General features: G+C 38.4%; 1 protein-coding gene across 1 annotated transcript in view; it reads right to left on the bottom strand.

The window, feature by feature from the left end:
- LOC141289443 (uncharacterized) overlaps positions 1-27,870 on the bottom strand; it is a 51,172-nt gene that overhangs the window by 14,591 nt on the left and 8,711 nt on the right. The window contains exon 3 of the mRNA XM_073821538.1: positions 14,079-14,462. Within this exon, the coding sequence (XP_073677639.1) occupies positions 14,079-14,462 (384 nt within the window). The remainder of the gene's footprint in view (positions 1-14,078; positions 14,463-27,870) is intronic.

The following is a 27,870-nucleotide window of genomic DNA, read 5'->3' as shown; positions in this document are numbered from 1 at the left end:
AAAACTGTCGAACCAAAGCAAGCAATAGGCAATGCTCTGATCTCAGTTCAGTCAAACAGTCTTACTGGGGCCGGTGAAGATGCTTGTGCCTTGTCCATTCTTCCAGTGTGTGTTAAAGCTAAGAATGGAACCAAGATTGTGGAGACTTATGCCTTTTTAGATCCAGGCAGTTCATCAACTTTCTGTACTGAAAGTCTAATGAATAAACTCAATCTGTCTGGCAAAAGGTTGAATATTCTGCTTAAAACCATGAATCAAGACAAACTGACTTCCAGTTATGTTCTCAAAGATTTAGAAGTTGCTGGATTGGATCAGACACATTATTGTTACTTGCCTGAAGTGTATACTCAGAAAAGCATGCCAGTATCTAAGGCTAACATTCCCACACAGAGCGATCTGGTTCGCTGGCCTTATTTAAATCATGTAACTTTGCCCTTAATTGAAGCTGGAGTTGAGCTCTTGATTGGAGCCAATGTGCCAGAGGCACTGGAGCCATGGCAAGTTGTTCGTGGTCAAAGGAATGGACCATATGCGGTTAAAACCATACTTGGATGGACGGTGAATGGACCTCTTAAAGGAATGGAAAAAGATGGAACTTTTTGTAATGACCAGCCTCAGGTGACTGTGAACAGGATATCTGTCTCAAAATTGGATGAGCTTTGGAAACAACAGTTTAGGACTGATTTCCCTGAAACTGCTCAGGATGAACTGGTTGCAATGTCTAAAGAAGATATTCAGTTCATGGATATAGTGTCTCAGTCTGTAAAACTAAGAGATGGCCATTATTGTATCGGTTTACCGCTTAGGAGAAAAGATGTGGTCCTGCCAAACAACCGAATAGTTGCAGAACAGAGAGCTTTAAACCTGCAAACGAAATTCTGGAAAGATTCTGCATTTCATGTAGATTATACCGCCTTTATGGAGGATGTGATTTCCAAAGGATATGCAGAAAAGGAACTTAAGAGGCATGATGGTCGTGTGTGGTATATACCCCATCACGGGGTTTACCATCCAAAAAAGAAAAAGATCAGAGTCGTATTTGACTGTAGTGCTTCTTTTCAGGGAGAATCATTAAATGGACATCTCCTTCAGGGACCAGACCTAACAAGCACTTTATTAGGTGTTCTTACTAGATTTCGAATGGAGCCTGTCGCCTTAATGGCTGATATCGAGTCTATGTTCTTTCAGGTGAAGGTTCCTGCAGAAGATTCTGACCTGTTGAGGTTTCTGTGGTGGTCAAAAGGCGACTTGAGTAAAGACCTGGGGCCTCATTTATAAAACTTTCTTACGCACTGATTTGATCTTAGAGTGTTCGTACGATCAAATCCACGTCAAAGTACAGATTTATAAAAACCGTCTTTGACGTGGAAAAGTACTTATCTCCACGTCAGATTCCAGCTTGGCGTACGACCGTTTTCTTGTGGTAATGCCTGGTATTGCAGATAGATCAGCCTCACTATAATTTGATAATCCTTTTTACTTGCCATTGTCACAGAGTTTTTGCTTTAGGAATGAGCTCATTTTATATGTTAATTAATTAAGCAGGGGCGTTTCGACGGCGGAACATTCAGCTGCACACAATTCCACGATCATTTGTGATTTATAACCGAATGACTGGCGTACGCATGGATTTCGTGTGTACGTTCGTTTCTCTGAATCGCTCTTACGATCAAATCAGAAAAGTTCTTAGATAAAATCAAGGATGGTTTCTACGCAAGTCTTTATAAATGAGGCCCCTGGAGGAATTCAGAATGGTTGTGCACCTATTTGGAGCTTCTTCGTCCCCAAGTTGCTCTAATTATGCACTTAAAAAATGTGCAGATGACCATGGAGCCATGTTTAACCAGAGGACAGTAGTGGTTGTCCAGAATCACTTTTATGTGGATGATTTTCTTTCTTCTGTGCCTACGGAGTCTGATGCTATTCAGCTATATAAAGAACTAAAGGCAATGTGTGCTAAAGGTGGGTTTCACTTAACCAAATGGATGAGCAACAGTCGTGTGGTGTTGAATGCAATACCAGAAGAAGATAGAGATCTTGATTTGAACCATGACATGCTTCCAGTAGAAAGAGTACTCGGTGTACAGTGGTGTGCTGAATCTGATACCTTCAAATTCAAGATAGTAATCAAAGAAAGACCATTTACAAGAAGAGGGATACTTTCAGTGATCAGTGCCATATATGATCCCCTTGGTTTTTTGGCTCCAGTAGTTCTTTCTGCAAAGAGGATCCTTCAAGATCTTTGCAGAGAAGGGTTTGGATGGGACAGTGCTATACCCATTAAATATGTACAGAGATGGACAAATTGGCTCAAAGATCTGCATGGCTTGGAGAAATTTGAGATGAAAAGATGTCTGAAGCCTGTAGAGTTTGGAGAGATCACTGTAGCTCATTTACATCATTTCTCGGATGCCAGCGAGGAAGGTTATGGCGTTGTGTCATATTTGCTTTTACATAATGGTCTGAACATGGTGCATTCTGCCTTTTTGATGGGTAAAGCCCGAGTGGCACCAGTGAAATCTATCACTATTCCTCGTATGGAACTGACAGCTGCCACTTTGGCCAGTCGAATGGACCAACTGTGGAAAAGAGACCTGAAAATGAAATTACAAGATTCAGTGTTCTTGAAAACATCCAAAACTACTCAGTGGAGACACACAAATTCTGCCAACAATCCTGCTGACTTCGCCTCAAGAGGCTTGAAGGTAGATCTATTCCTTAAAGAACAGATGTGGACTTCTGGCCCTCCCTTTCTTACTAGGCCACCGGAGGAGTGGCCAAATAGCCCAATTGATTTGGGAAAGAGTTTGGTTCAGGATCCAGAAATTAAACAAGAAGTGGTTGTTAATACACTGCTGGTTCAAACTCAGGAGGGATGTGGCACTGTAACACAGCTTGTCAATTACTATTCATCATGGACACGTTTGAAGAAGGCAGTGGCCTGGATACTGAGGCTGAAGAAAATTCTTCTATCCCTGAGTAAAAGAAGAAAACAGCTGAGGGAATCTCTCGTTTGTACTGAACCAAATCAGTCACTGAAAGATACCATTAATGAATCCATGCGTGAATTCCGATTTAGTATCAGGGAGGGTTACCTTTCAGTAGATGAGTTAGAAGAAAGTGAAATGGCGATCATACGCTTTTCCCAAAAGATGAGGTTCCCAGAGGAACTGATATCTTTACAAAGAGGTGAGATAGTAAAGCGGAGCAGTCCTTTGTACTGCCTTAATCCAACACTTGATGCAGGCGTCATAAGAATGTACGGACGTTTGGATAACGCAGTTATGCCTGAAGAATCGAAGCACCCAGTGATACTGGCAAAGGATTTGTATGTTTCTGAGCAACTTATATGACATATTCATGAAGAAGTTGGACACAGCGGACGAAATTATATGTTGGCTAGACTACGTCAAAAATATTGGATCCCGGGAGCAAGTTCAGCCATACGGAGAGTTTTGTCCAGATGTGTGATTTGTAAAAGACTTCAAGGAACAGCAGGCTGCCAGCAGATGGCGAACTTACCTTTAAGCAGAGTATTACCAGATGAACCACCATTTACTCGAGTTGGAATGGATTGTTTCGGTCCATTTGAGATAAAACGTGGAAGAACTACTGTGAAGCGAAATGGAGTCATTTTCACTTGTTTGTCCATCAGAGCTGTACACATTGAAGTGTTGACAACATTGGACACAGACTCTTTCATTAATTCTTTACGACGGTTTATAGCACGTCGTGGTCAAGTGTCAGAGTTGCGTTCTGATAATGGAACCAATTTCGTAGGAGCTGAACGAGAGTTAAGAGAAGCTATACAAAACTGGAACCATAATAGGATCAGTGATGTTCTAATCCAAAAGGGTATTAGATGGATTTTTAACCCTCCTACAGGATCTCATCACGGAGGTGTATGGGAGCGGATGATTCGATCAGTGAAGAGGATTATGAATTCAGTCCTGAGAGGGCAGAGTTTAACTGAAGAGGGTCTCCATACACTTTTATGTGAAATGGAGTCCATTATTAATGGCCGTCCTCTTACTAGATCATCAATGGATCCCAACGATTTAGAAGCTATAACACCCAATCATCTGTTGCTGTTAAAGACTCAACCTTCTTTACCTCCAAGTTTGTTTCAGAATGAAGATCTTTATGCACAACGTAGATGGCGACAAGTACAGTACATGGCCGACCTGTTTTGGAGGAGGTGGGTAAAGGAATATCTACCTCAGCTACAGGAACGACAGAAATGGCTTGTGAAGAAAAGGAACTTTCAAGTTGGAGATGTAGTACTTGTTGTCAATGATACTGTCCCTCGGAACTCATGGTTAATGGGTAAAATCATTCAAACTATACCAGACAAAAGAGGTTTGATCCGCCAAGTAAAGATTAAGACAAGGTATAATTGCTTAGACAGACCGGTCACCAAGATTTGCTTACTACTTGAAGCTGAAGATTTATAATTGATTTCTTTTTTTTTGAGCGCTCAATGACTTACTGACGTACTGACGAGGACATAATGACTGACTTGTATACAGATTCTTTAGAATTTTTTGGTCTGACTCCTTTTGACCCTTTTTTTGAGACTTTTCTAAGAAGAAATATGGACATTTTTTATTATGGACTGATTAATTGATGGACATGTATTTATAATATGAATTTGTATATTTTGTATGTTTATGGTTGTTGATTTATGGTTGATGATTATTACTTTTTTCTTTATATGTAATAATCATGGGGCCGGAATGTAGGTGCATTAAACTTGTTGTTATGTTTCTTATTGGTCAATCACTGTCACGAGGGTTCACTGGTGATCACTTCCGTTTTCTATATCTTATGTGGCGGTTCATTTGTTTGGGGGATTGGCGAGTAGTGGGGCCAACTTTCTGTTGACCGTATTGCTTATTGTTTTGGTATTTTTTTGTATCTGTTTGTCTTCGTGTGTTTCATTTAAAATAAATCAATGCAAGCAAAACTTAGCAAAGATACTCTTTAATACGGACAGCAAACGAGTCACGGAGGATCCCACTATCTTGCCTGTATGTGGCGATTGGACGCCGCTTCAATGTGTATGTCTTTTTTTCTTGAGTCGTCAAGAAATAATATTTTTTGAGCTAAACATTTCTGGAAATTTCTCCATATAATGGACTTAAATGGTGCTTCGAAATTTGAACCTCTAAAGTGCTTTAGATGTTTAAATGCGCCTTCAAATGGCTGTAAATGATCCCAGCCGAAGAAGAAGGGTCTTGTCTACCAAAACTATTGGTCATTTTCTTAGAAAAATAATTTTTAATATACCTTTTCAGCACTGAAAGTTGTCCAGCACTAGGGCTGTGATGTGTGTTGGCGACGCTGCGTACTCAGTCAAAGAAGTTAAAAGGTCACGTGTGACATATACAGAACTACAGATCCAGTGTTTCCAAAGAGAATTTGCAAAGACAAACACTCTTTACCAATAAGGTACAACGTAAAGTACAACAATGTCAGACGATTTTGAAGTTGGAGGAGAACATGAGATGGAGTTTTTCATCGTTCCCTACCTTTTTGAGCTGAAATACACAGACAATGAACTCAGTCAGAGAGAAAATATGGCGGCTGCGACGACACAAGCCTCGGGCAGACCACGTTCAAATGAGACTTGGTGGTGGTGCAAGTGTGGAAAATGCCAGCCATTGCCAACGGAGCAGGAATCTCAGTGCTGTCACGACCAGACCACACCTAACCTTTCAATGAGATTACGTAGCATCACAAATGTGCATCACAGCACTAGTGCTACACAAGTTTCAGTGCTTAAAAGGTATGTAAAAGAATATTTTTCGTTGAAAATAACCAATAGTTTCGGTAGACAAGACCCTTCTTCATCAGTAGGGATTTACATCATTTACAGCCACAACTAAACATTTTGGAGGATCAAATTTCGAAGCACCATTTAAGTAGCCTGGAAAAATCCAGACCCTAATCTATTAAGATTATGGGTCTGGCATCGTGCAATGAAAAGGACCTAACTCGAGGGGCGGCACCAAGCGTGCATTTGAAACTCACTGCACGCAATTGGATAAAGCCATGACCAATCACAACAATACATGGTGTGACGTATCCAGAGCGACGGAGAACATGTAAGAGTGGATTGAAATGTTATAATATAAACAATGTGACAAGATTAACCCTCTGGGGTTCTTCCCCGACCAGCAGTGTTGTGCCTGAACGAGTTCATTGAACGATCGTTCATGAACTCGTTCATAATTTGGGTGAACGTGAACTGAACGTGCTGTATATCTGCCTGATGAACGTGAACGTGAACGCGCTCATTCTGGCGTTTATGAACGTCGTTCTCTCGTAGTTCAATTTTGTTCTAGAGAGTGCCAGATTTCCATGGAGCCAGGCAAAATCCCGGCTATAACCACGGACTGTACAATATCTACGCTACAACCGCTACAACACAATCTAAAACGGGCCTTATTATATAGGGAAAAATACGGAAACAGCAGCCACCAGAGTCGCACCGCGCATGCGTCATCAAATTGCGAAGAATGAATGGAGGCAAAATCCGATGAAGGTAGCGGGTACTACTTTATGAATGAAACGTCATATGTCCACCGAAAATAATTTTTTAATTTCTTTCTTAATTCCTCATTAAAAAACATTCAAGCAGCACGTTCTTCCTCATGTTTCTGAGAATATACTGTAGGGTCAAAGTAAATGTTTGCTAATATTATAATATTTTATTACTTCCCTTGCAAAACAGGTAATAAAATGTTACACTAGCGTTCAAATGTTTAAGACTTGTCTTTAAAGAAGTTTCTTATTCTCATCAAGGCTGTTTTTATTTGATTAAAAATACAGAAAAAAAGTAATATTGCATGTTTTTACAAATAAAATAATGTTGTTGGTTTTTTTTTTTAACATACTTTAAAATAGAATTTATTCCTGGGATGAAAAGCTGATTTTTGTTTATCAGCTGTTACTCCAGTCTTAAGTGTCACATGATTCTTCAGAAATCATTCTAATATGCTGATTTATTATTAGAATGATCAATGATAGATAACCGATTGTGCTGCCAAATTTTTTTTTGCAACCTGTGATTTTTTTTCCAGGATTCTTTTATCAATAACAAGTTTAAAAAGTACAGTGTTTATTTAATATATAAATATTTTCTAACAATCGAAATGATTTATTATTAACTTTTAATAAACTTTTAATCATTAACTTAATACATCCTTAGTAAATAAAAGTATTAATTTCTTAAAAAAAAAAAGAAACAATAAAAATTTACTGACCCCAAACTTTTGAATGGTGGTGTATATTATAAAAATAAAATAATAAATAACCAGTCCAACAAAATAGAGCTTATTCAAGCAGCACGTTCTTCCTCATGTTTCTGAGAATATACTGTAGGGTGAAAGCTGCAGCTGGATACGAGTGTGGACTGAATGAGGGGCAACAACTGGAAAATGCCAGTATTCTTAGGGTAACAGCTTGCAGCAACATACTTGAAAAAGTAAAAGAACTATGAACTAGTTCATTTTGGAACCTGCGAACTTAGTTCAAAAAATTTGAATTATGAACTATGAACTGAACTAGTTCATTTTAAAATGTGTGAACTGAACTTTGAACTAGTTCACGTAGAAAAAGAACTTTCCCAACACTGCCGACCAGTCACACTCAGGGCCCTCACGGTCAAAAGTGACCGGAGCCCTGAAATCATTATTTCCTTTTTTTTTCAGTAAAATCAATCAAATGTATTTTTGTTCAATAATATTTTTTCTTTTTTTCTGTCATGTTTTGACAGAATTTTATGATAACAATTAATATTTATGCTACAATTATGATCTATTTTTTGCCATTGAATATAATAGAATTTTTTTTAATATATATAATTTTTATTCTTTTTTAATTAATGCTGTATTTTAGTTTAAAGTAGATACCTGGCCTATAGAAAATAATTTTTTGAAGTCGGATTTGTGCCATCTGGTGGCGTAGTGAGCATAATTACCAGGCAATATCCTATTTTAACCACTAGATGGATGTAATGCTCTCTATAGAAGGATTTGTGAATTCTAGTTGTTTTTGCACATATTTGCCAATGCCTTTTCAGGTTGTGGATTTTATTATATAAAATTAGATTAACAAAGACTATTTTTTTATTATTTGCCAAGTTTTTTGTTTGTTTGATTGGTTTAACTGGTAATTTGAAGTGCCAGTTTTACTTTATAATACAGTCAAACCAGAACATTGCATTAGAAAGAGAAACAATGGAAAGAATTTTGTTACCCATTGTTTTATTCTAACTGAATAAAAATGCCGTTCTTTCAGTCATACCATTTTTTTTTTATTTTGTAACCTTTTTATAATGAACATTTGATTTAAATAATTTTTTGTAAAATTCAATAAACAATAACTCTTATTTAGCACAGGAATTATGAACAGCAACAGCATGGGCAACAAAATAACAGCAAAAGTATAATTATCAAACATTAAATGGAAAATAGAGAAATAAAAATATTTTAAATATCATCCTAACCCTATTTACATTTTATGTGCATTCTTTTTTTACATATTCAATGAACAGTAACTCTTATTCAAAAGGCAACAGCAATTATGAACATAAATCTAAAATAACAGAAAAGTATAACAATTGTCAAATAGTAAATAAAAAAATAGAGGAAAAAAAAGTTTGTTTTAAATATCATTCTAACTATAATTACATATTATTTACATACTAATTGTGATTACAGATCAGGTTGTGACAAATCACAACAGAGTGTCTGCATATAGCACTTTGAGCAAATGATGCTTGTTTTGAAAAACTTTTTCCGTGTGTGTGTGTGTGTGTGTGTGTGTGTGTGTGTGTGTGTGTGTGTGTGTGTGTGTGTGTGTGTGTGTGTGTGTGACATGGTGTGTGACTTTTGGATTTTGGATCCAATGTCTCCATTTTATTTGATTCATAGTCTCACATTCCTCTGTTACAGTCTCCCCAATCTCATATTTCCCTGTGTGTGTGTGTGTGTGTGTGTGTGCGTGTGTGTGTGTGTGTGTGTGTGTGTGTGTGTGTGTGTGTGTGTGTGTGTGTGTGTGTGTGTGTGTGTGTCTATTTTGGAACTCTGATGGCTTACAGTCTCATGCTTTCATTGCTGTGTGCTTTATTTCTTACATTGATTGCCTCTATTTCACACATTTCCCAAAATTAGCTTTTGAAATGACACACATTCATTTGTGTGTGCGTGTGTTTTTGTGTGTATAAGTGTGTGTGTGTGTGTGAGTGTATTGTAGTGTTTTGCACTCTTGATGTTTTAGAGAGTCACCCCTTCACAGTTGTGTGCTTTTTTTTCTGGATTGTGGCTGATTTGTAGATTGTATGCACAAAAAAACTCTGTATTTTCATATTTTTGCCAATTTCCCATTCATTTCCTATGGCCGGTCATTTTGACCCGAAGACCCCAAGTGTGACTATTTTTTTTACGACCACTTAGACTTTTCCAATCCTGTCCCCAATTTTTTTGTGTGTTCATATACCAAGTACCATAAAAGTCACCAGGTTTCATACCATTCCGATGAAGCTACGATTTTTAAAAAATTTTTATTTAAAAAATTCCGGTCAAAAGTGACCGAAGAACCCCAGAGGGTTAATAACTATTAATCAACCTCATAAAACAATTAGGTCCGATCAAACTATTCATTATATCAACTAATATGTGGATGGACACTAGCTTTTCATTCAGCAGCAAGAAATATCGTCCTGTTCAAGTTAGGCTACTGTATTACTATTGAATAGTTCAGTTTTTCATTACAGTAAGTTTACCAAGTGACTCTTACCATTTGTAAATGAGATGGACCTCATCCACCACAATCCCGATCAGGTTGTCCCGGTAGACCTTGTTCGATAACATTTATCGCCACTTCTTTTTTAACAGCCAGGACTCGAGACTGCCGAATGCTATCTGGCATTGCCCGCTTCAGATCTGTTTTTCTTCGTGGTCGCCCCATACGCTTAACTACCAGCGGAGCTACGTTAACTGATAGATAAAAATCTTGCCGTATCCAGTCGGCAAAACAGCAAAAACGTCCTTCTTGCAAAGGAATGATTCAAGCGTGGTTTTCTGTTTCACTTTTAAATGAAAAGCCAAGTCTAACTCGGTCATTGTAGTGACCAAAGCCATTTCAAACAACAGGTTTTCATCTGTAGATCTCTTTCAATGTTTACTAAATGTATCCAGACGTCGCAGCGAAGTCGTCATCAGCTTAGCTCGCCTCTGGCCCACCTACATCAGATAGACCGATTTGATTGGTTCCCAGAATTGCTTACGTATTGCAGTAAAATGCATCATTGCTCGATACCAGAGCATCTTGCAGAGACAATTCAAATTGTGCTCTCGCAAGACCTCTGAATTTCCAGGGTACCATTTAAGTCCATTACATGGAGAAATTTCCAGAAATGTTTATCTCAAAAAAACATAATTTCTTGATGACCGAAGGGGAAAAAAAAAACATACACATCTTGAATGACAACGGGGTGAGTAAATTACTTGTGAATTGTTGTTCTAAAAGTGAACTAATCCTTTAAGAGAGTTGCTAAAATGTATCTGGTGACTAAATTAATAAAGTAATTTAATGTACATAAGTGTGTTTAAACAGCTGCCTTTTTGCACTTTCACACAGATTAGTTCAATTAAAAATAAAATAAACAGTACTTTAATCCTAATTTTAGTGCTAAAACTAGCAAGGGGAAAATTACATTTGACTGGGTTATTTGTTGCCTCGGTATAGTTATCTGACAAATGTATTTAAATACATTGGATAAAAAATGTGTCATTTTGTTGCAACTTATAATCAGAGTATAATTTACAGGTTGGATTTGTCAAGTGGGGAAGAATGATTATCAAGGTTCAATACCTGAGCCAAAAGAAGTATGTTAAGATAGGGGAGGCATGCTTTGAGATGTTAATTACTGAAGATAGTTTTTTTTTTTATATATATATATATATATATATAATGTTTATGCATATGTGTCAACAACATTTTGATAAATGTTTGACCTTTTCCCCCCTCAAAAGCCAGAGAAAGGTTCTCCAAACAACAAGACCCTGACAGTGATGAAGGACGGAGGGATGAGATTGATTGTGATGTGTTTCCAGAGTTGGTGACCAGAAAAATCAGAAACATTTTAGTGAGGAATTATGTACATCAAGACAAACACTCAATTGCTTTTTCGTATTTACAATGGTGATAAGAAAATCCAAGTTTAAGATAACAAATATTTACAAAATACACACAACCTCAAAAAAAGAGGAAAGAGAAATTGAACAGTGTGAGACATGAGCAGAGCTGAAAGCAAATAAAAAGAGTGGTTTATTTATTTGGAAACTGCTAAATTAAAAGTACATCTATTAATGATCATTGCCATTCTAGCTTTTGATGTATGGAGAACAATATAAGGATTAATTAAAAGGGAAGTTCATCCAAAATGTCTGCCCTAAGGTGCCACAACTACCATGTGGTTTTTATTGAGCCCCAAGTTTTTAAACCAGTTCCCAAGTAATGAAGTAAAAATACTTGACACCTCTGAAACTGTTCGAAATGTCCCAACCAAGCACCAGTGAGGAGGTTGGCAGCCAGGAAGACCTGAATACCTAAGAAAGACTTCAGCATGGTTAAGAAAGTTACTTGCACAATTTCTCAGGCGAATCCAGGGAAAAACAAACAAAAAAAATGGTAGAGACCCAAGTTTGCTATTAAGGAAAATGATGTGGCACATGTTCCTAAAAGTGATGTGGTGAAGAAGCTGCCTCAACCTAAAAGGCCTGGAGGAACCACATGGAGAGGGCAACTCCTCATCTTTCCCTGTAACCTTCAGGATTGGAATGTAGAGTAGGTCTAGCTCTAAGGGTCCTGTGTTCTGATCTAACGGGTTCTATCTGTCCTTTGAATGTTAGTTAAAACATTCTGAATTATATTATGTTGTTTTTGATTTTGTTCAGTTACTTTCAAGTGTTTAGAAAAGAAATGTGCTTAATTGACCAATCCCCATGATTCTGTTACTAGTTACTGCAAAATTATACATTTTGTTGTTAATTTTTATTAATCTCAGATTTTATATGATTATCTGGATTTGGGATAAACAACAAGTTTTAATCTGGATCTTTATTTATTTTTTATGTTTGGCTTAATACTTTGGTAATTCTTCTTTGCTCTTAACTTATGATCTGCCTTATATGTACCATTCTTACTGTGTCTATTGCAACAATGTGCAGAAAAAAGAGGAGATTGTTAGTGTCCTAATCATACTCATTGTTGACTTTTGACTTTGTTGCACAAAAACCCAGAGTAAATAGTACATATCTCTGCAAACCAGCCTAACTGAAAATCACCTGTCAGTGATCAGACTAAGGAACCTACGTTCCTATCCCTGTCAAGGAGGCTGCAGGTCTGGCTTAATTCTTGGTTTGTGAAGCTGCTGAGCTTCAGCACCACGGACAGCAGCCGATCCGGAGCTCAGAGCAGCAGTGGATGTGACGATTACCAAAGCAACAACAGACATCCATGCATTACAGTTAAACTTAGCTACTAATAGTTTTTCATCAATGTATTAAATTATCTAAAATGTAATAGCAATATCGGAGTAAATAACAAGGTTTCTAGGCAGTTCTGACATGTCTTCAATGTTGAGAATTTCCTATGACATTACTGAATCAGTAAATACATTAATAAACAAAAAAATTGTCCAGTTGTCAGGTGTTCAAGTGAAACGTTGTTGTATAGGGGTGACCAATACACATATGATTCATATAATTATTTACAGGTAGAACACAGCAACGAAGCAGAGGTCAGACTAGTGAAGCATGTCAACATGGTCCGCTGTGAGCCATCCAGTTGAAGATCCTGACCCTCTTCATGAGTGGCATAATACAGCAAGGCAGCTAATGACACTGACAGGCTGCACAAAAGTCTTCCCCTTTTTAAATCACCTCTTGTCCAAATTCCGTGAACCGTATCAGCCTAACATTGTTGCAAAACTTTGCAACAATGCATCAATATGCATTGATGAGAAAATGCTTCTCTGGCATGGGCACCTCACTCGCAGGGTGTACAATGCTCAAAACCCCATCAAATATGAAATAAAATCCTACATATTGTGCGATTCTAAAACAGGGTACTGTTGAAAATTCTGGCAGTTTCTGGCAACTTTTAAAAAAAAACTCTTCCACACTGAGGGGATCTGTCAGACTTCTCTATTGTGAATTTTAACGTGCCTGTTAAGATTTTCTTTAAGAGTGAAACTCTTTCCACACTGTTGACAGATGAAGCGCCTCTCTCCAGTGTGAATTTTCTTGTGGACTTTAAATTCTCCTTGTTCATTGAAACTCTTTCCACACTGTTGACAGATGAACGGCTCTCTCCAGTGTGAATTTTCATGTGGTCTTTAAGGGTTCCTTTTTGAATGAAACTCTTTCCACACTATTGGCAGATGAAAGATTTCTCTCCTGTGTGAATTTTCATGTGGACTTTAAGGTTTTTATTTTGACTGAAACTCTTTCCACACTGTTGACAGATGAAACGCCTCTCTCCAGTGTGAATTTTCATTTGGATTTTAAGGTTTCCTTTTCGAGTGAAACTCTTTCCACTCTGTTGACAGATGAAACGCCTCTCTCCAGTGTGAATTTTCTTGTGGACTTTAAATTCTCCTTGTTCATTGCCACTCTTTCCACACTGTTGACAGATGAAAGATTTCTCTCCTGTGTGAATTTTCATGTGGACTTTAAGGTTTTTATTTTGACTGAAACTCTTTCCACACTGTTGACAGATGAAACGCCTCTCTCCAGTGTGAATTTTCATGTGGATTTTAAGGTTTCCTTTTCGAGTGAAACTCTTTCCACACTGTTGACAGATGAAGCGCCTCTCTCCAGTGTGAATTTTCAAGTGGATTTTAAGGTTTCCTTTTCGAGTGAAACTCTTTCCACACTGTTGACAGATGAACGGCTCTCTCCAGTGTGAATTTTCATGTGGTCTTTAAGGGTTCCTTTTTGAATGAAACTCTTTCCACACTGTTGGCAGATGAAAGATTTCTCTCCTGTGTGAATTTTCATGTGGACTTTAAGGTTTGCATTTTGAGTGAAACTCTTTCCACACTGTTGGCAGATGAAAGATTTCTCTCCTGTGTGAATTTTCATGTGGACTTTAAGGTTTTCTTTTCGAGTGAAACTCTTTCCACACTGTTGACAGATGAAACGCCTCTCTCCAGTGTGAATTTTCTTGTGGACTTTAAATTCTCCTTGTTCATTGAAACTCTTTCCACACTGTTGACAGATGAAAGATTTCTCTCCTGTGTGAATTTTCATGTGGACTTTAAGGTTTGTATTTTGACTGAAACTCTTTCCACACTGTTGACAGATGAAACGCCTCTCTCCAGTGTGAATTTTCATGTGGATTTTAAGGTTTCCTTTTCGAGTGAAACTCTTTCCACACTGTTGACAGATGAAGCGCCTCTCTCCAGTGTGAATTTTCTTGTGGACTTTAAATTCTCCTTGTTCATTGAAACTCTTTCCACACTGTTGGCAGATGAAAGATTTCTCTCCTGTGTGAATTTTCATGTGGACTTTAAGGTTTTTATTTTGACTGAAACTCTTTCCGCACTGTTGACAGATGAAACGCCTCTCTCCAGTGTGAATTTTCTTGTGGACTTTAAATTCTCGTTCATTGAAACTCTTTCCACACTGAAAACAAGTGAAAAAACTCGTAGTTCTTGCCTTTTGAGCTCTTTTTTGTGTAAATGTTTTTTCTGATTGTAAAGAACAAAATATTTTTTTTTTAGTTATGAAAACATGAAGATTCTCAAACTGATCTTTCTCTTCTGTTTCATTCAGTATTTCTCTCTCCTCTTTCAGTGCTGTTGGGCCTAAGGCGGAAAACAAAGAAATAAAAGTTAACCCCAGTTTAATGACACAAAGCAGGTAACACCAAAACATGTAGATACTGTATGTAATGCATGTATGCTAGATCTTATATCATGGTGTCCAAACCTGATCATAGTTGGCTGGTGTCCTATAGAGTTTAAGCTGGCTGCTATACAATTTATTCAATCTAATAAAAGATTAGGAAACCTAGATATTGTTAGATCCGCTGGCTGGTGATTAGCTCAAAAGAAAACTCGATAATCCAGAGGTGAATCCACAAACGTTTCTTTTAATGAAACAAAACCGGGAATAACAAGGAACCAACAGAACTTAACTTTAAGATGACACAAAGAAACTCAGGATAAAACAACTTATATAGAGTGACAAGGACAGGTGTAAACAATAATCAGGGACAAACCAACTTCAGCAAAACAACAGGGGAGACAAAAGAAGGAACCAAAACAGAGCAGTGCAATAACAAGAAACACAAGGAGACATGTTACATTACACCCCCCTCCTGGTAGGCGCGTCCCGCGCCGTAACAATACTACTGGGGAGGGAGGGTGGGAGTGGACCAGGGAGTTTTGGAGGCTATGGCCGACTAGACAGTTCTGGATGCCATGGCGAATCAGGAGGCCATGACTGGGCAGACATTTCATGAGGCCATGGCAGATCAGGGAGTTCAGGAAGCCACTTGGGCAGCGCTTGCTCTGGAGGGTGCCGTCTCGGCCGGGAACTCAGGAACAGAGGCCGCCTTGTGAGCCGACTCCGGATGCTCGGGCGAGACATGACTTGGTTCTGGCGAGACGTGACTTGGCCTTGAAGGGACTGTTGTGACTTGTAGTGATGGTGACGGAACAGCTGTGACATGACCTGACTTTGAGGGAACAGCTGCGACTTGAAGTTGTGGGAACAGCTGTGACTTGACTTTGAGGGAACAGCTGTGACTTGACTTGACTTTGAGGGAACAGCTGTGACTTGACTTGACTTGACTTGACTTGAGGGAACAGCTGTGACTTGACTTGACTTTGAGGGAACAGCTGGGACTTGACTTGACTTTGAGGGAACAGCTGTGACTTGAATTGACGAAGAAACAGCTGTGACTTGACTTGATGTTGGAGATACTGCTGTGTCCTGGATTGGCTCAGGAAGTGAAACTGTGTCCTGACTTGGCTCAGGAAGCGAAGCTGTGTCCTGACTTGGCTCAGGAAGTGCTGCGGTGTCTTGACTTGGCTCAGGAAGTGCTGCAACTTGACCTGTCACATGAACCTCAGCTGAAATGTGACTTGACTGTACAGGAATAGCAGCTGTGACTTGATTTGACTGTGCAGGAATAGCAGCTGTGAAGGCGGCCATGATGCGTGCAGACACGGGCGTTGCAGCCATCTTGCGTGCAGATTCTCGGTGTCGTCTTCTGTTAGATCCGCTGGCTGGTGATTAGCTCGAAGGAAAACTCGATAATCCAGAGGTGAATCCACAAACGTTTCTTTTAATGAAACAAAACCGGGAATAACAAGGAACCAACAGAACTTAACTTTAAGACGACACAAAGAAACTCAGGATAAAACAACTTATATAGAGTGACTAATGACAAGGACAGATGTAAACAATTATCAGGGACAAACCAACTTCAGCAAAACAACAGGGGGAGACAGGGAGAAACCAAAACAGAGCAGTGCAATAAAGAGAGGAAAAGGAGACATGTTACAGATATAGACTGATCTCAATTATGACGTACCATTTTTTTCTTCTAGGGGATCAAATGCAACAAATATAAGAAAGGCAAGGAAAATTGACAAACTCCCCACTCAACCATCAGATGAACAATTCATCACACAATAATTCTTTCTGAGGTTTTATTGAGGGGGCAATGATTTTAGCCAATCATAAAAAAGGGCAGTTAAAGCGAGTTGCGACCACATTCCTGGAGCCCCCCAACACTGCATGTTTCTCTAATTAAATGATTAATTGTGTTGGGGGCTCTTGAGACTCATGTACTGCCTTGTTCTTATCAGAAACTGAGAAAAATTATAATTGCAACATTATAAACAATGTTAGCGGCATGAAAATTCTGTTTCATATTATTTAACAACATATAATTTAAAGGTCCCATGTTGTACACATTTCTGGAGGTTTATTTTAGTTGTTGATGTCCTTAAGAATATATATCTGCAGAATAAGTGCCAAAATCCATCTCAATATATTTTTACAGCTCCTTTTTTAGGAGCTCTGTCAAGAACAGGTCGATTTTGGCCCATCTAATTAATATTAATGAGCCTCTCTTCGGATTGGCCTGTTGTTTGAGTGACGCACATCTAAGCCAAGCACAAGTAACTATGGTCATGTATGCTGTAGCCTAGCCCAGAGCCTAGCCTGCTGTGGCTTGGTGATACTCAACAGGATATTTCAGAAAGATCATTAATGTTTTTTTCTTTTTCAAACACTGAATGCAGTAAGCTACGTAACTGTTGCTTTAGTAAAGCCCCCTTCACAATGCGCGCTGATTCCGGAAAATTACGGGAACGAGCGCTGTGTGAACAAAAGCCAGAACAAAATGCCATTAAGGCAGTGTTGTAGTGATGATGCACTTTACCCTGCGAATCTTCACGACGGAAAAAATACGTGCAAGTGGAATGAAGCAGCGACCAGGCAGCCCCTCACTATCAGCGCTGAAAATCAGGTTAGTTTCAGTTTAGTGAAATGTACGCATCGCATTACATCTCACATCCACATGTCACATGTCTTTATAGGTTGTGTGTAAAGCACCCACAGATTCCGGAAAACAACTGTGAATGAACCTAATTAAGCAATTCCGGAACAAATCGTGGGACACATTATCCGTGTATTTTCCGGAATGGCTGTGTGAAAGAGGTATTACAGTGTTTCCCCTACCATTATCTTAGGGGGGCGCCGCGCCACCCCAACGGCACCCCCCGCCCCCCTTGAACGTCAAGTTCATTTTATTTTGGATATAGCGCCAGATCACAGTTTAATTCATTTAAGGTTATCTTTCCTATAGAACATGTCTATGCAGCCATCATGTCTACATTGTTCTTTTATTAAACAAACTAAATAGCCTTATGTTATGTATCTTATTTACACAAAAGCATTTCATTTCTGTCTCGCGGTCGCGCATTTACAATGTCTCCTCCCCGAAAACACAGACGGGTTCACAGACTCCATTCATAAAAACGGAATTTACTATAGCGCGGAATGCCACGGAATTCGTCGATTTTTGGATTAATAAACCAAAAGTTGTTCTGTCACTTTATTCAAATCGCGATATGACTAGTGTCTGTGAAAACTGAGATGCAAAAAGACCATTTTAATATGAATCCTGCATGTTTCGTTTGCCTCTGTATGTATGAATGGCGAAGACGTGTTTTTTTTTCTATACGCATACTGAAGCACACGTAATTTTTGGCATTTGCATCTCACATGAACAGATAAACTCAATCTCCAAAGCTGTCACTTTTACCGTTTCATTTGAGAAAACTAGCATCATACCATACTGTACACAGAAACTTCACGGCAACTTGTCCAAATAAAAGTACGGTTTAACATGTAACAGAACTATATCAGTATTGTATTACTTTTGTACAGTATAATGTAGGTGTTTATATATTCCTATTTAAATAATTTACATAAAACAATAAATATATGATGAAAAATAAATATTACAACAAGAATAACCACTTAATTGTAGAAAAAAAATACTACAATATTATTTAAACGTTTTAAACTGAATATAATTTTTCTTCCATGTATTGATTTTAACAGTAAACCTCTGTTTGTTTGCCAAAAATTAAAAAGGGTTTATTTTTCATTTAATTAAAAATAAATAGGGGGGCGCGCAAGATGGCGGCTTGGAAGCGGTAGTGTTTTTAGAGGCTCTTGCGCCACTCATTTGTTTTCTATCCCTTACTCATAAAAAGAGAACGCAAGCCATCAATTTCAGTCACAAATCTTGTGTAGCATGTCACTAGAGACTTTTTGGTCGCAATCTTTGCCGAAGATGCCAAAACCTGCTAAGAAAACTGGAAAAAAGGATCCGATCGTGGATGCAGCGGCCGATGAACCTGAGCATAGCTCAGGTGACACTGAACACGAGCTTAGCCCGGCGCTTGCTAAAGCACTTAAAATCATGACGGAGAAAATTTCCAGCACAATAGACGAGAAACTGGGTCCGCTAGCTGAAACTGTGCATAATCACACTCAACAATTAGAGAGCGCAACGAACCGGCTAGACGAGGCGGAACGGAGAATTATGGCGGCGGAGACATCTTCGGAGGATGCGCAAACCCGTGCACTCAATCTCGAAAAACAAGTCGCTATGTTAAATGAACACATCGATGATCTGGAAAACAGAGGCCGGCGTAAAAACATTCGAATTCTAGGCCTTCGTGAAGAGGTGGAGGGTACTAATGCTGTTGCCTTTCTTCAAACGTGGATTCCCGAATTTCTACACTTACAGGCGAAGAACGGCCGTATCAAGATTGAGAGGGCGCATCGCACGTTAGGTCCAAAACCGGGTGCTAAGGACAGACCGCGGCCACTAATCGTTCGGTTTCATAACTACGGGGACAAGCAGAAGGTCCTCGACGCCAGCAGGAGGCTCTCGGGGGATGGAGATTTGCGGTACGATGACAACAAGGTGTCATTTTATCAGGATTTCTCTGCTTCAGTGATACGGAGGCGTAAAGAATTCAACGCCGTTAAACAGCGACTTCGAGAAATGGGCGCTCGTTATGCGATGCTGTATCCAGCCAAGCTACGAGTGTCTATTGGAAATACTTCCAAAGTCTTCGAGACGGTGGCTGCAGCTTCACAGTATTTGGATAAGAATGCAGCGAGCTCTAATACCTGAACTTCGTGCTGCCGTATGAGGAGCAGGTGCTGAACTATTCGTTTTCACATATTGTATGCCTGTTCTTTTATAGTTATACACGTCAAGGCTTGAGTACTTTTTTGTTTTATTATTCTTGCTCCTTTAAATTGACTGAGGAGGGGATGTTTTATTTACTTAAATTTGCATCTTGATTGGGTGGCTTTCAAGAGACTTTTTTGGTTGACCTCTTCTGAGCCACTGTACTGGCAGTACAGTGAATGGTTAACTTGTTGGACTACGAGGTGAGGATTTGTCCCCTAAGAAATAAGGGGAACTGTCCCCCATTTTGTTTTTCTTTCCTTTTTCTATTTTTTTATTCTTCTATTCTATTTTTTTTTGTCTTTCTTTTTCCCCATGTTGCCAGTTTGGCTGGTTCTGATATGTGTTTTTGTTCAATTATATACCTTGAGACACACATGGCTGCTTCCTGAATTCAATAACAGGGCAATGATTATAAAGGTGCTGGACAGGGGGAGAGCACTACCTGATTCACTCTTCATTTGGTGTATGTTATGGCGGTCAGTAACTTAAGATTTTGTACCTGGAATGTAAGGGGTTTACATGGGCAAATAAAGATCCGGAAAGTATTTACACATCTCTGTAAGGAGAATATAGATATTGCTATGCTACAAGAAACTCATCTGAGTGATAGCGAACATTTGAACCTAAAACATAAGTGGATTGGTCAGATTCATTTCTCATTTTTCACAAAAAGTAGCAGAGGTGTAGCTATTATAATTAATAAAAATATTCCTTTTAGAGTTACAGAGAATATCAAGGATAAATTTGGAAGATATATTATTATTAAGGGAATTCTGAATGGAGAAGAGATTTCACTTTTAAATTTATATTGTCCCCCGAATTACTCTTCAGAATTTCTTGTAAAAGCTTTTTTTGATTTTAAAGAGAATGCGTCTGGATTGGCTATTATCGGAGGGGACTTTAACTGTTTATTAGATTCTTTATTGGATAGATTCCCCCCCAGAAAGTCTCTTGTCACCAAACAATCTAAAGCTCTTTCTGCACTTTGTAAGGAATTAGGATATATAGAAGTTTGGCGTACTTTTAATCCTTCTCAAAAGAAATTCACTTTTTTCTCTAGCCCTCATAATTGTCACTCTAGGATTGATTACTTTTTTGTTCCCAATGTTATGATGCAAACAATTTCTAACAGTTACATAGGAGATATCATTATTTCTGATCATGCTACAGTAGTACTAGATGTTTGTGTGAAGGGGTTCGTAAGATCAGCTAGACGTTGGAGATTTAATACTCTGTTGCTTAGAGACGATAAATTCCTCTCACATTTTAATTCAGAGTTTAGGATATTCCTTTCTATTAATTCAGCATCCACAGATAATCCCTCACTTCTTTGGGAGACGTGTAAAGCATACATCAGAGGCCTCTCTATTTCATATCTCACTGCTAAAAAAAAGAAACAATCAGAAAAACAAAAATACCTAGAGTCAGCCTTAAATAATGCCACTGATAGTTATCTGAACGATTCCTCACCTACTTCCTTAGAAAAAATAAATATGATACGGACATCTTTAAATTCATTACTAACTCAACAGTCTCACTCAAATGTTCTATTCTCAAAGCAGAGATTGTACAAATGGGGTAATAAACCTAGTAAATACTTAGCCCACTTGACAAAATCCAAACGGGATTCACAATTCATTACTTCTATAGTTGATCTTAACGGAGTGCAATCTTTTGATTCTGTTATTATAAACAATACTTTTAAAAAATTCTATTCTATGCTATATAAATCTAATTATTCTTCTCAAAGACGTAATTCTATGGTATCATTCTTTGATCGTTTGACTTTTTCTGTTGTCTCTGAGGATCAAAGGGAACTTCTCAATGCTCCTATCACAAGAGAAGAAGCTAGAACCGCACTCCATAGTTTGAAATCTGGTAAATCACCTGGGCCAGATGGCCTTCCATGCGAACTGTATAAAGAATTTGAGCATGTTTTGTTAGACCCTCTCTTAGCCATGCTTAATCATTCATTTCTGACTGATAGTCTGCCCTACTCACTTTGTGAAGCAAATATTTCTCTGATATTAAAAAAAGACAAGGATCCAGAAGATTGCAGTTCATATAGGCCCATTGCATTACTAAACTCTGACTAAAAAAAGTTGTCTAAAATTTTAGCACTAAGGTTGGAGAAGGTTTTACCCCTTATTATTAATGAAGACCAGACAGGGTTTATTAAAGGTAGAAGTTCCGCTCACAATGTTAGGCGGTTACTAAATATTATTGAGCTTTCTCATGACTTAAGTTCTAATTCTCTTATTTTGTCTCTGGATGCAGAGAAAGCTTTTGATTCTGTTGAGTGGCCTTATTTATTTTACACCTTGGGAAAATTTGGTCTCGGAGAAAACTTTATAAAGTGGGTGCGAATACTCTATACAGATCCTCTTGCAGCTGTCATTACTAATGGTCACAGATCTGACAATTTTCCTTTATTCCGGGGCACCAGGCAGGGCTGCCCCCTCTCTCCATTGCTTTTTGCAATAGCAATAGAGCCATTTGCTCAGATGATAAGAGGGGAGGCTGCTGTGTCTGGGGTGTCACTGGGAGGTAGGCAGCACAAAATCTCTTTATATGCAGACGATGTGCTGCTCTTTCTTTCAGATCCTGAGGTATCTGTGCCAAAAATTGTAGATATTATTCAGGAGTTTGGACAATTCTCCGGGTACAGGATAAATTTTTCGAAATCAGTTGCGCTGTTTTTAGGTAATAAGGAGCCCACAAATCAATCTCCCTCTTTTCCCTTCAAATGCTCTGAGGATGGTTTTGTCTACTTAGGTATCCATGTAACCCCTACTTTCAAGCAATTATATAAAGCCAATTTTGCACCAGTGTTAGGAAAAATTCATGACGATTTGAACAGGTGGATGGCTCTCCCTCTGTCTTGGCTGGGGAGGGTGGCTCTGATAAAAATGAATGTCCTGCCCCGTTTACTGTATCCAATGCAAATGATTCCCATTTTATTGTCCAACAAAGCTATAAAAGAGTTAAATGGGTGGCTAAGTTTGTTTATCTGGAGCAAAAGGAAACCCAGATTGAAATTATCTAAACTTCAGCTCTCTAGGGCGAAGGGTGGTTTGGACCTCCCAAATATTAAATTATATCAGTTGGCTTGTCATCTTAGATTTATTAATGAATGGCTTGTTAAAGATCCTAAATCAGTGTGGCTTGATCTTGAATCCTCACAGTGCAGCTGCCCCCTACAAAACTTATTATTTGTTCATAATGCAAAGTTATGCAGAACTCTGTATAATAGTCCTTTAGTACGTAATACTCTTAAGGCATGGCGTATTATTCGAAGGCTGGAAGGCAGGAGCGCCATAACCTCTCCTCTTTTGCCAATTTTGAACAACCCAGAGTTCCTGCCAAGTATTACAGACTCAGGTTTTAATCTATGGCCTGTGCTTGGTATATGTAGGATGGGTGACTTGTTTGAGGAAGGATCTCTAATGTCTTTTGATAATTTAGTTTCGAGATATAATGTACCTAGACAGCACTTCTTTAGATTTTTGAAAATTAGAAACTATATATTCAAAAATTCTACACTTATCTCTACACACTCCTTTTCAGTTATTGAGGAAATCCTTCGGAACCCCCCATCACACAAGTTAATCTCCCGTTTCTATAAAGCTCTATGCTCTTATGGTGCAGATAGCACTTCAAATCTAAGATTGATCTGGGAAAGAGACCTGGGGGTGGATATTCCAGAAGAGGAGTGGGAGAAAGTCTGGCTCCAAGCTAATAGGCTCTCTGTTTGTAATAGGGCAAGAGCCATTCAGCTTAGAATTTTACATAGAATACATATCACGCCACAATTAAGACACAAATACAATGCAACTCTCTCGCCACTCTGTCCTAAGTGTAAGTCCAATATAGGAGATTATATTCATTGCATATGGAACTGTCATAGGATCCAGGCATATTGGTCCAGAGTTAGGGCTCAATTAAACAACATCTTTGGCTTGGATCTGGAGCTGGATCCTCTGTCACTTCTTTTGGGTTTTCCTTGTAAGCTCATTTCAAATAAATTTGGAAGACGTCTTTTTAGTCTGTTATCTTTTGCTGCCAGGAAGAATTTGCTGATGGCATGGATCAGTGATAAGCCTCCCTCCATCAAAGGCTGGCATTCAATTATTAGAGAGATGATACCTCTGGAACTATTGACTTGTATTATTCATTTGACAACAGATGCTTTTAATCGCATATGGACTCCATACCTTAACTCCATAAATGCCTCTACCCGTGATGTTTTGCAGTTTGGTATGTGTTGCTAAGGGGTGTATAGATAACTAATATATTCTCCCCAGTTACTGTAAACTTTGCTCTGTTTTTTACTGTATGTATATATATTTTTTCCTTTTGTTGTATTTCAGGCAGTGTGTGTGTATGTTATTGTTTTGCTAATAAAAAAATAAAATAAATAAATAAATAAATAAATGTTTATGCTTTCATTTGATTATCAGAAAAATTAAAACACACAAGAATTTCTAAAAAAAAAAAAAAAAGCAAAAGATTGCAGAACCCTATTGTTCAAAATGTTAAAATACAGAGATTTGGACTTATTTTTTCACTGAAATAAATGTTTTCGTTATTACACAAAGTAGGCTAAAGTACTAGAAAAAAGTAACTACCGCATGGAAATTTCGATTTTGACAATATGGGACCTTTAAATGTGGAGCCTGGCAATCCCGTACTCTCCGTATCTGCATAGTTGTACATTTAAATGCTGACAGCTTACACTATCATGAAGTGTTTAGGCTAACATTAGCTAGCTAACGATACTTCTCTTCAAGGGAACAACTGTTTTAAGTTTTATCTTGAACTGTAAAATCTATTAAATAGCCTATATTTAACCAACACAAACTTGTTACTGCTGTAGTTTTGTTACTCTGAATTTAGTCTGAATAATTTAAGCTCTTTTTTTTTTTACATCAGCTTGTTAGATGTTTGGTCCATATTACCGTCAATCATAGCTATGGCTCGCGCATATTTAGCCGATTTACTCGCATATTTTTTTTTAAACTGGCATTTGTCATTCTTGCATCATATACATGGACGTTTGGTCCTCTTAGACCAGGGTTCCTCAATTCGTTTTCACCGAGGGCCAAATTCCACCAACAATACCAAGCCAAGGGCCACGACCATGTTAACTGTAATTCCCACCCTTGTCCAGTTGGTGGCGTGTGCGCTCCAGTGTGGCAGCAGACAGAGCACGGTATCCAAAACAAAAACGAAACTATCACGAATGTTTTGCTATGCGTTTGGCTTTGATTACACGCAGTAAACAGCGATCTATTAAGAACCATTACAGAACACCAAAACGGTATTTATTGCTTGGATTTTCTAATTAATTGGACAACATTTGAAATCTGAGACTTTGTTTCATAATAAAAAAAGTACCACAGAACTTACCTATTATTACTTAGCACTATTAATAGTGTTCATTCTGTTCATTCATCAACTGAAAACAGCATAGACCAAAAGATCGATTGGGATTTAGGAACTGATATTAATTTAAAAAATGAGAATGTAATGAAATGTATTATTGTGTATTAAATGTATTATTTTTAAAATATGAAAACTAAAATGACAGATAATAATAGATTATGATGGAATTTGTACGATTGTTGTTAAAGTCTAACAACCTCTGGTCAATGTCAACTGTTCAGTTATTAGATCTGTCAGCAATAATATTTTTATACCTAGATTTTTTGGGGGATCAAACTGTATCACCGTGTCCCAATCAGACGTGACGCGTTTTTTTCCCTGACCATGTGCGACAGTGACAAGCGAAAGGGATTCTATTTTCGAAATGGTTTCAATTTTCTGCAACTTCACGGCTGGAACAACACACAAAAAACTATGACAGTGATCATCTCAGGCAATGATTATGTGCTTTATTTATTGTTAAATTGGTCTAATATGAGTTTGGATATTGCGTGACATATTTAGCCATAATGAAAGCGACAAGAGATAGTTTACATCAGATCTTGAAGCATAATAATAGACATTTAAACTGCCAAAGAAGGTATGACAAAGAAGGTATCAGTCACTCAGTATGTAGTTTTAATAATGTAAAAGGGTTTAATATTTATCAGATTATAAACTTGTCCATTTCTTGGGAGTGCAGTGCGCTTCTCGCATTTGAATGGTTGTAATATTGAATGAATCTGATACGTCGCGTTGTTGCATCGCGTCTGGTTGGGACACGCGACAAGGCAGCCGCTGCAAATCATTTGAACTTTGTGTCATTAAGTCATAAATAGAACAAGGCATCGGTTTACTGTCCGGGGTTTGTCCTGTTGCATACGCCGCATTTAGTATAGGCAGCATCACTGATTATAATGGGTTCTAATGTATTTTGTCATGTCACACAGCGCTGCTCGCTGACACATTATCAGGTGCATTTGAATTCTCATGCAGGATTATTTGAAATTAATGCAGGCCAAATATTTTTCTCATGATTTATGCATGATTTATAAGCCTGTTTCCTTATGGGGACCTAAGAAATGTCCCCACAAGGTCAAAATTTACTGGTATTACTTTCCTTGTGGGGACATTTGGTCCCCATAACGTGATGAATACCAGGTACACACACACACACACACACACACACACACACACACACACACACACACACACACACACCCGGAGCACTGACTCTCTCCCACACAAATATTTAACTTTATTATCACTTTAAACATAAACATTTTTTTTAAATAAAAACCAGAATATGTACAACTGTATTTATTGTTTTGTGCCCAAGATTTCATGATGTTGTTTTAAAATATATACACTTGCAATCAGAAATATTCAACCCCCTCACCTCAATAGACAATATAGTGATGTTGATGAAAGATAATGAAAAAAAAAGCTCGTGAAATAACAAACAATATTTATTGATACATATTTGAGTTATTTTGACAACAGAAGTTGACTTAACTTTGAAGTTTAAATGAAAATTGTAAGTCTTGTAACACATGAGCATGTGCAGTATTATTCAACCCCCAGCTTCAGTACCATGTGGAGCGCCCTTTAGTTTTTATAGCTTCTAACAAGCGTTTTCGATAAGTGCTGACAAGCTTCTTACACCTCTCGATTGGAATCTTTGCCCATTCTTCACGTGCAAAAGCCTCTAACTCAGTGATGTTTGAAGGCTTCCGTGCTGCAACTGCCTTCTTCAAATCCCACCAAAGATTTTCAATTGGATTTAAATCTGGTGACTGAGAAGGCCACTCCAGGACACTCCAGCATCTTTTCCCCAACCAAGCTTTGGTTGATTTGGAGGTGTGCTTGGGATCATTGTCTTGCTGGAAGATCCAATGATCACCAAGGTTTAATTTGTCAACAGAAGGCATCACGTTCTTCTTCAAAATGACCTGGTATTTCTGGGAATCCATGATGCCAGGTACACAATCAATATTCCTGCCGCAGAAAAACAGCCCCACATCATTATTGACCCACCTCCGTGCTTGACTGTGGGGATGGTATTCTTCTGGTCATAAGCCTGACCTTTAACACGCCAGACATACCGCTGGTCCATATGTCAAGAGTGGAGTGCGTCTTGGGGTCCGGCCATGAAGTCCTTGATTATTCAGTGCACGTCTTATAGTTGCCACTGAAGCACTTGTACCAGCCTTCATCATGTCATCCTGTAGCTGTCTTGCAGTCACACAGGGTTTTTCTTAGCTGTCCTGACTAAGTTGCTAGGGGCCCTTGATGAAATTGTGAGCTTTCTTCCACGGCCAGGCAGGTTTGCAGCTGTTCCATAAGTTTTAAACTTCCTTATAATGCTCCCAATGGTGTCTCTTGGAATGATAAATCTTTTGGAAATCTTCTTATACCCAAGGCCCTTCAGATGTGATGAAATAATCTCCTCTCTCAGCTTTTGTGGAAGCTCCTTTGTCTTTCCCATGATTGCAACTCACCTTGAACTAGAGCTGCACAATTAATCGTTAAAAGATCGCTATCTCGATTCGACCCCCCTCACGATCTTAATCCAGCATTTATACGATTCAGCCAATTATATTTTATTTATATATTACAAAACTTTTGCTAGCCTAA

Source organism: Garra rufa, chromosome 17, assembly GCF_049309525.1.
Source record: "Garra rufa chromosome 17, GarRuf1.0, whole genome shotgun sequence".
Classification (NCBI taxonomy): Eukaryota; Metazoa; Chordata; class Actinopteri; order Cypriniformes; family Cyprinidae; genus Garra; species Garra rufa.
Note: the sequence above shows the minus strand (reverse complement) of the source record. Positions and strands in the feature narration are given on the sequence as shown.